The sequence below is a fragment of the Leucoraja erinacea genome, chromosome 18, assembly GCF_028641065.1.
Source record: "Leucoraja erinacea ecotype New England chromosome 18, Leri_hhj_1, whole genome shotgun sequence".
NCBI lineage: Eukaryota > Metazoa > Chordata > Chondrichthyes > Rajiformes > Rajidae > Leucoraja > Leucoraja erinaceus.
In genome coordinates this window covers 13,132,318-13,142,016 of record NC_073394.1, presented here as the reverse complement: position 1 = coordinate 13,142,016, position 9,699 = coordinate 13,132,318, and the positions used below count along the sequence as shown (strand labels likewise).

The 9,699-nt window shown below is 42.8% G+C and overlaps 1 protein-coding gene across 1 annotated transcript; it reads left to right on the top strand.

The window, feature by feature from the left end:
• Nucleotides 1–1,433: 1,433 nt before the first annotated feature.
• Nucleotides 1,434–2,717, top strand: c18h11orf96 (chromosome 18 C11orf96 homolog). Its single transcript, XM_055649364.1, has one exon. The coding sequence runs from the start codon at nt 1,767–1,769 to the stop codon at nt 2,133–2,135; it is 369 nt and encodes a 122-aa protein (XP_055505339.1). The 5' UTR covers nt 1,434–1,766; the 3' UTR covers nt 2,136–2,717.
• Nucleotides 2,718–9,699: the final 6,982 nt, after the last annotated feature.

Below are 9,699 nucleotides of genomic sequence, written 5' to 3'. Positions count from 1 at the left end.
GCAATAGTCCCTGCCTCAACCACCTCATCTGGGAGCTGGTTCCATACACCCACCACTCTTCGTACACAATTGAAGCAGGCACTTGTGTTCAAGAAGGAACTGCAGATGCTGGAAGATCGAAGGTACACCATTTTGTGTACCTTTGAAGCAGGCACTTGACTGGGGTGATATTACTGAGGTGTAATCTCACACCTGCTATTCCTCTCCTGTTCTTCATTTGACCACGTGTCTTGTATCTGCTCAGAGGTGGCCTTCTCAGACGCGAATGGAATGTAAACTTCCATTCACATCTGGCCATTTGTGGGGCTGGAGAGATTTGAACAAAACTAATGAACTGTCCGTGTGCACAGGGATTTCCTTCAATCAACATGAACACCAGGTTTGATGTAAGTTACGGCAAGACATATGCGTCCAGCTCATAAAAGAGGTAATCGAATTCCCAGAGGAAATTCCCTATGTGCACATCCGGATGTTATTAGCAGACAATGGGAGCGAATTCCAAGGCAGGTTTACCAATTAACAGGGCCAAATTTCACTGTTACTTGGGTCATTGGCGAATTGACTGAGAACACTCAAAATTGATATTTGAGTTTGACCTAAAGAATGTTCAGAAAAATCTCGCCCGAAACACTAGAGCGCCGATACTTTGCATTTTAGAGGGGACGTCACACGCATCAGAAGTTGTTTATATTCATAAGTGGTAGGAGCAGAATTGGGCCATTCGGCCCATCAAGTTTACTGCGCCATTCAATCACGGCTGACCTATCTCTCTCCCTCCTAACCCCATCCTTCTGCCTTTTCCCCGACTCCTGCGATAGTCATTATTATTTCAGCTCCCTTTAGATTAGAAGCTCGCTCGGACAGTGCTTCGGAACATCTGCTGGTTACAATAAGCAATGGTGTGGATAAATATTGTTGGCCTGCAGTGAAGCAGTTCCCGTTACCGTTCGTGTTGCACTCACTAGCGGGTTCAACACATCAGCGAAACTCCCTCACTGTAACACCACGGGAAGCCGCAACATGAACATCATAATGCATTCTGTAAGGTACTCCTATACTATGGGATGCCGACGGCTTCATCCGACTTGGCTGACAGCTTCGACTTTGGTTATGGTCAGTACGGTGTCAACTTGTGTCTGTTGGCAAATAGAATATGGCTGTATTTTAGGAAACTGTTCAGCAAAACTCATATGGAGTTGACAGATACAAAATGCTGGAGTAACTCAGCGGGCCAGACAGCATCTCTGGAAAAAAAGGAATATGTGACGTTTCGGGTTTCGGGTCGAGACCCTTCTCCAGTCTGAAGTTACTCCAGCATTTTGGATCTATCTTCGGGTTAAACCAGCATCTGCAGTTCCTTCTAACCCATATGGAGTTGATCTTGCATTATTTCAGCCTCTTTCCCCATGTTACTGCCTCGCAGAACGTTTTGTGTATTAAACGAAGCTTCGCACCACATATAAAGCTGTCTTTGCAACGCCGCGCTTTGCTAACAATCAATCCATTTCAGGGTCAGCGGGAAATCGCGTCCACAAACAAAAAGGCTCGGGCATTAATAAAATCATTTCAAGTACGTCAACCAAAATAAAACGTGTGCGGGCAGGACAGGATCGCTTTAAAAGGCAACTGTGTCATCAGAGTCTGCGCCCACGTGGGCCGGAGTGCCTGTATATATTGTCTCCCCAACGCAGATTGAGTCAAAGTTGCGGCAACTCTGAGAGACGGAGCCCGGCGAAGGCAGAGCAGAGCGCGGCGATTGAGAGCGGATGGCATCAGGCAAGCAGGGCGAGGTGGTGGGGATCTGCACCAGTTACCAGGCGGTGATGCCCAACTACGCCGGAATAACGGAGGAGTTCCCGCAGTCGCTCCGGCGCCAGCTGCAAAAGTCCAAGCTGAAGCAGAGGAGACCCCGGGAGGCCAGGTTCAAAACGCAGCCGGTCACCTTCGATGAGATCCAAGAGGTGGAGGAGGAAGGGGTCTCGGCGCTGGAGGAGGAGAAAGCCAAGAAGTCGTTCCTGCAGTCGCTCGAATGTCTCCGGAGGAGCGCCCAGAACTCCTGCGCCCAGAAGGCAACTTTAAGCAACTCAAAGCTGAGATATAGTCTGGACTCGAGCGATTCGGACTCGGCACACTGATAGATTGAGGACTGAGTCGCCTTTAAAAGTACTGTGCTTCACAATGAAGTGTTTTTTTTTTAAAAAGAAGCTATTTTGTAAAAAGACATCTATTTTCAAAGGGGAAACGTTTACGCATTGCCTGGCGCAAACCAGGAATAAGTACTGATGTAAGATGTTGCTCTGTGCTGGATGTTTAAAGTCGCGGGTGAAAGCTGTTCGCAGAATCGCTGTGGCCTCTATCCGAGTCGACGGAGAGAGGGCAGCGTTGGAAAAGGAGCCGCCGATTCCTTCATAGGACATCACCGAAGTTGCGATGTGGATATAAATGCAACTCGAGTTTTAACCGATGTTTGTTTTCCCTCCGCTTTGAGAGTTATTAAAATGCGAGATGCAATTCGCGGTACGTTTCCTTCCTAAACGTTGTCGGATTGCACAGCAGATGCTCGAAGAGTGACTCAATAGCTCGGCTCTTGCCAAATTTCACCTATGTAATGCTTTTACTACTCAAATCAGTAATTTATATGTTTGTACTTTGTGAAATTTGCAACAATCCGAAATTGTATTGCCTCGTGATTAATAAAAATGATTGCACACTTAAAATCGTACTAAAATGTTTTTTTCTTTCCTTTTGCTCGCACAAAGAAGATGTTTGAGGTTTATCTCGGTGAGACCAGTCTGTGATGGGTATGATCTACTCTGATCGTTTAAATTGATGGGTATCGACCACCGTCACGGGCTTGGATTTGAATTTGTCTTCCTCTAGAGCCAACAGTTAGATCATGTTTTGCCGGATTAGCGCTTTCCACTTGGTGGCAATCGATAACATTAGAATTGGTGCATGCACTTTGGATCTGCGCGACACTCTCGCCCAACTTCCACCGTCTGCCTTTTAAAATCGCGTGTTTCTCATTAGTGTTGCAAATGTAGCTTGTCGCTCTTGCATTGACTATCGTGTAACTCGCTGCTTTCGGCGAGGGCAGCAGACGAGGGGAGGCTAAACCAGTAGGGCCGAATGGCGCGCGTGTGCGTGTGTGTTTGTGCTGTAAAGATTTTTACAGTAATCTGTAAACACTGCAGATACGCGTTTGTCCACTAGCCGGCTCCAGCCTTGAACCCCTCCGCTCATTCCCACCCCACTGTCCCTCCAGAGATGCTGCCTGTCCCGCTGAGTTACTCCAGCATTCTGTGTCTATCTTCCATGTAAACCAGCATCTGCAGTTCCTTCTCTGTACATTGAACTGTTGCAACGTGTGCAATGTTTCCCATTAAAATGCAGCTGAAGTCTGTTTGACTTCCCCACCCCGTCCCTCTCCCATTAATCCGGCTGATGTTGACGAGTGTTGGGTGGGTGGGTGGGGTGCAGCCCCACCAAGGTGCTGCCTGGTTGCTACCATGCTGGACGGTGCAGGGCATGAGATCGACCCCAGTGACGGGCGACCCATCCCTAATATGGAGCGACCCCGCACCGCTGACGTCATCCCATGATCACGTGGCCGCCGAGAGGCTCGCCGGGATTTGTAGTTTTCCACCACAGACATACCGCAGGTAACAGGTAAAAACTTGCAACCCCATTATAAAATAGTGCTTTAAACTTGTCTGAATCATTCGCATGTAATAGCTAAATTGGAAGGATATGGCCAGGGCGTGTTTATAACCAGTCAAAATACTGTTTTTTTTTTTTAAATGACCAAATGCTAAATCAAATAATCTGCAAGGGCATTTTATAACTCAAATTTGCTCCCTCTCCTAATGATCACCACGGATTCTTGCCATTTTGTGTATCTATACCTCATCCCTGTGGGCAATTATATTTAAAAAAAAAACCCTTAATTCCTGTGGAGAAATTGGAGACTTCCTGTGATTGTAAACTGAGCTAAATGATTACATGATTTTGTTATCTGAATCCCTAAGGAATGTATTCCTGAATATTATGTAATGTCCCATATTTTGCCGTTGCAATAATGGTAAAAAAAATCTCAAGCTGCTGGCTGAGTTGTGTTGTAGACGCCTTGTGTAAAATCGGGAAATGTAAAATTAATGTAAGCTTAAAGTATGTATGAACTCCTTTTACAGCACCATACGGTGAATGTTACTTTCCATTGCATGGGATTTGTATTTTTAATGGTGTACTAAGTTGTAATTACTGCTTTCCAAATTCTACAGCTATAAATTCTTTTTATGTATGTGGATAATAGTTCCTTCTAATTATGCATTAAAATTATTTCTGATTTGAAACAATATTATAGTTCAGTTGTCTAAAGAATGATTTAGTTGTGGCTACTATCGACAAATTCCATTGAATATCATTGTAGCAAATGTAAATGATGGATTTTGTTTCACAGCTAACTGGGTAGCATTTGTTCATGTTCAACAAGCCAAATTTTGTACAAACTAATTGGAACTGTTGGATTGTGTATGTTTGAGAAACTGTAGTTTTGCCTAAACAGCAAAATATCTTAAATCTAGACTATATTTAAGCATCTCTCCATAAACTTATGTTGGACAATCCAATGGTGTGTGATGAATATAGTAATGAACATAGTTTCTGATGTATTAGTTCCATGACAGCAAATGGTAAATTAATACGATAATATTTTTGTAAAACGCATAAACTAACAGTGTTGTGTAATCTCAGGTGCATCTTCAAACATTAATTCTGACATTTACTATGCACTTGTGCATAATCCACAATTTTTTGTAAATAATTTAACTCTGGAAATGTCTGTTACATCACAAGGCTACAGTGACAACCTATTCATTGATTTATTTTGTATTTAGACATTAAGCACATTTAAGAGTCGGTGTAATGTGATATAGGATGTAACTGCATCCCTCCATTATTCTGCATGAGTACAGCAAATAACATTTCTGTCATGGGTTATAATCCAGCTGATGGGTGATGTCAATTTGTGACAAGCCATAAGTACATAACTGGTCACTAAAAGCTAAATGGAGTCGTGTCACATTGATAATTTGTATTCTGGAGCTTTGAAGAATTAGGTGTGATCTTGTTGAAACAGATCAGATTCTAAGGAGGCATAACAGGAGAGATGTTCGGATATTTTCATCAGTGTGAAATTCTTTAATGAGGGATACAGTTTCAAGATAAGGGCCAATCATTTAGAAATTTCTTCTCGCAGACAGTGGTGAATCTTTGGTAATATCAAAGGTATGACTGCATAACATTGTTGGGCAAGGTGCAGGAAGCTTTGCATGACATTTTAGAATAGTAGCTGAGAAAATTTTACTTAATTCAGGAAGCTGTACCACAAGTTGGCAAAAAATAATTTGTTTATTCAACTTTATCAATTTACTGTATTTTTTCACCAATTGACATGCGATTGACTTGCATTCATTTATACGGTATGATTATTAATTTTGTAACTTAATAAAATATTAAAACATTTGTGTAGTATTTTTAAAGAATACCATTTGTGTCGTCTATTCAGACTTTCATGAAATTTGGTCTCCAAACGAAACGCAGCATTAGGTTTGGTGCGTTAATTGTTTAATTGTACATCTGCATATATTTATAATGTTAAAACATTTTTACTGTGAAATTGGATTTAATTTAATTTTGGGGCATTATAATTGGGTCCCCCAAACTGAAAATCATAAAATTTAACCAAAATCCAATGTGAAATTGTGTTTAGGAAAGCACTGCAGACGCTGGTTTAAATCGAAGGTAGATATAAAAAATAGAGTAACTCAGCGGAACAGGCAGCATCTCTGGAGAGAAGGAATAGGTGACATTTCGGGTTGAGACCCTTCTTCAGTCTGATATCAAGTGAGTGGGAGGGACAGAGATAGAATGTAGTTGGAGATAGTAAGACTGGTGGGAGGAGATGGAGAGAGGGAAAGCAAGGGCAATTTGAAGTTGGGGGAAGTCAATGTTCAAACCACTGGGGTGTAAGCTACCCAAGTGAAATATGAGGTGCTGTTCCTCCAATTTGCTCTGGGCCTCACTCTGACAATGGAGGAGGACAGTAATGTCTGATTGGGAATTGGAGGGGGAGTTAAAGTGCTGAGTAACTTGGAGATCGGGTAGATTAAGGCGGACTGAGCGGAGGTGTTCAGTGAAATGATCGGCGAGCCTACGCTTGGTCTTGCGGATTTTCAGGAGTTGACACCTGGAACAGCGGGTACAGTAGATGAGGTTGGAGGAGGTGCAAGTGTGCCTCACCTGAAAAGACTGTCCTTGGATGGAGTTGAGGGGGGAGGTCAAGGGACAGGGGTTGCATCTCCTGTGGTTGCAGGGGAAACTACCTGGGGAGGGGGTGGTTTGGGTGGGAAGAGATGAGGGAGTTGCGGATTGAACGGTTTCTGCTGAAAGGGGTGGAGATGGGAAGATGTGGCCAGTCGTGGGATCCCGTTGGAGGTGGCAAAAATGTTGGAGGATTATATGCTGTATGCGATGGCTGGTGGGGTGGAAGTTGAGGACAAGAACTCAACCAATTTTACACATGGAACAATAAGAGATGGCAAAGAAGGAAGGTTGGCAAGGGAATGGAAGATCATTCAGGTATTTTTTAATCTAACGTTCTGGGACGAGTGTATACCGTGTCTCCAAAATGTGGTGACCACTACTACTTGAGACTGCTTCTCCATCACATAAAAGGGCCAGTATCCTTTGATTCATTGAAGGCACATGATGGACAAATTCATCCTTTCTTCAAAGACATCTTCAGACAAAGAGGTTTGTTGCAGACTGATGACCATTGGCAACTAACAATGGAAGATGCTGTGAACACAAGACTCCCCAGTGCAATGAGAGATGTGTTTGTTGTTTTGCTGACGAATACTGAGATCAACAATCCTGAACAATTATGGGATCACTTCAAGAATTCAATGTATGAAGATTACCTTGAAAAAGAACGGAGAACAATGAATAATCCTAATATCACATTGATGAGAAACATCATGATCAGGACTCGATTGTATAATTCAAGGCAAGCTTGAGAGTTACAACAAAACAATGGAATTCTTTAATTTGCCACAACCAGGAAATGGATGTATACACCTTGATGATGACAATCCAGAATTGCTACAGGAATTGCAATACGATTGAACTGAACAACAGCAATTTGATGAGGTGAATGAGTCTCTGCTGAATGGAGAGAGCAGTGTATGACTAGGTGTGCAACTCATTGAAAAGGAATCTCCCTTCAATGTTTTTCATTGATTCACCAGGAGGAACAGGAAAAACATGCATCACCAATTTGATCCTCTCCAAAGTCAGAGGTCAAGGTGATGTGGCTATTGCTGTAGCATCCTCTGGGATAGCAGCAACATTAATGCCTGGTGGAAGAACTGCATATTCTCGATTCAAGATTCCCATCCAAGTGGTCGAGGGTACATTCTGCAACATTGAGAAGAACTTTAACACGACACATTTGATGAGGCAAGCGAAACTCATTGTTTGGGATGAATGTCCAATGATTAGGAGAGAAAGCTTTGAAGCGGTGGACAGAACTTACAAGTACGCAGCAAATAAGCCTTTTGGTGGCATTCTTATCGTTTGTTGTGGCGATTTTCGACAACTTCCTGTGGTGAAAAGGGGAAATGATGCTGATGTTGAAAATGCCTGCATCAAGAAATCCTACTTGTGGAGACTTTTCACCAAATTTCAATTGCCGACAAATATGCGATTGACAGAGGGACAAGGTGACTATTCTCAATTTTTGTTGAAAGTTGGAGAAGACAACATTTTAAAGAATGAAGATGATGAAATAGAAGCATGTCTTATGGCATTTCAATCAGCAAAAACATTGGAGGATTGTATTGATTTAATCTATTCCACATTTGACAACCCTGCAGAATTATTCTCTAACAATTGTATCTTGGTTCCGCACAACAATACAATGAGAAGGATCAATTCTACATGCATCGGACGCTTCCCTGGAATCATTAAGGAGTACTTTTCTTTCAATGCTGTCACTGACGGAACTCGTGCTACTCATTTCCCAACAGAATTCCTCGATTCACGCAAGATCTCTGGATTACCACCACAAAAATTGGAGTTGAAAAAAGGATCTCCAATCATATTAATGAGAAACGTGGAACCGCCAAAGCTATGAAATGGAATGAGGTTGATTGTGGAAAAGGTACACAATCATCTGATCATTGCAATAATCAACATGGGAGCCTTCAAAGATGACATTGTTCTCATTCCTAGGATAGCACTAAATTTAACAGAGGGTGAAGACATTACCCTTCAACGGACCCAATTCCCCATTCAATCAAGTTTTACAATGACGATCCATAAAGCGCAAGGACAAACAATGCAGAAGGTGTTGATCTACCTCGACAAACTGGTATTTCAGCATGGACAACTATATGTGGCTCTTAGCCAAGGAAAGATGGAGTGCATGGGGGGGGGGGGGGAGATTTGGGGGAGATGGATTGAATGCATGGGGTGGGGGCGGGTAGGGAAATGGCAAGGAGCTGAGTTGAGGGGGTGGGGGGTGAAGGAAGGAGGGATGACTGAGTGAACTGCCAGCCGTAAGTCACTGAACTGCCAGCCCACCAGCCAAGAGCAAGTGAACTGCCAGCCCACCAGCTGTAAGTGACTAAAGAGCCAGCCCACCAGCCGTGACTCTGCCAGCCCACCAGCCGTGACTCACTGAACTGTGAGTCCAAGAATCCATTCAGTCCATAAAGCCCTCTGGAAACCAGTTCCTTCAGCCCACAACGCCCATACTAGCACTCCAGAGATCCACGCAAGGATAGACTTTCCTCCTTCATTGCTGTGGTCTGTAAAAAAAGATGAAAATGTTTAAAATTGATTCTCCACCCTCTTTCCCCTTCTCTCTCACAGAGTCTGTTACCTGTTTTGGGCAGAATTTCTGGCAGAGAAACTGCTAAGAGTAAGTGAGCTGCTATCCCACCGGGCATGAGTGACCGAGTTGCCAGGCCTGAGTGACTGAGCCCAAGAATCCATTCGGCCCACAATGTCCATATACCAGCCCTATGGAAACCACTCCCTTCGGTCCACAACACCCATGCTAGCGATCCAGAAAGCCCCCCCCCCCCCCCCTATGGAATGGGTGGAGGTGGAATATTGCGGTAGGGGACCAGCCCTCCCGTGTGAAGTTAGTAGGGATGTTACAGAATTTTGAGATTTTAAAGATCAAGCCTGTAATTTATCCCATCAGATAAAGCATAAAAAAGAGCTTTAATTTGATACCTAATTCACTTTCATATCTTCAGTATTATAAAAGTTATGGCAATTTTCATACTCTGAAATTAGCAATTGCTTTTCCATTTACTTAACACAAAAGCTGTGATCGAGGACAGTCAAAAGACCATAACTTTCTTAAAAATTAAGAGAACTGAATGAAATTTTCAGTTATTATAGATTGAAGCATTCTGAAAAAAATATAAAACATCTTCCTTGGATGACCTGAAATTAAAGCATATAATTAGTTAGATACCTAATTGTAGCTAATTACAAAATTGACCATTGTGACGGAAATAGTAATAAACACCCAGTGCCTTAAATTCAAAAATGTGATTTTCTCAAGATCAGAACTTTAATATTATTGTATTATATGCTGTAAGTCTGTAACAGATAGGTAAATAA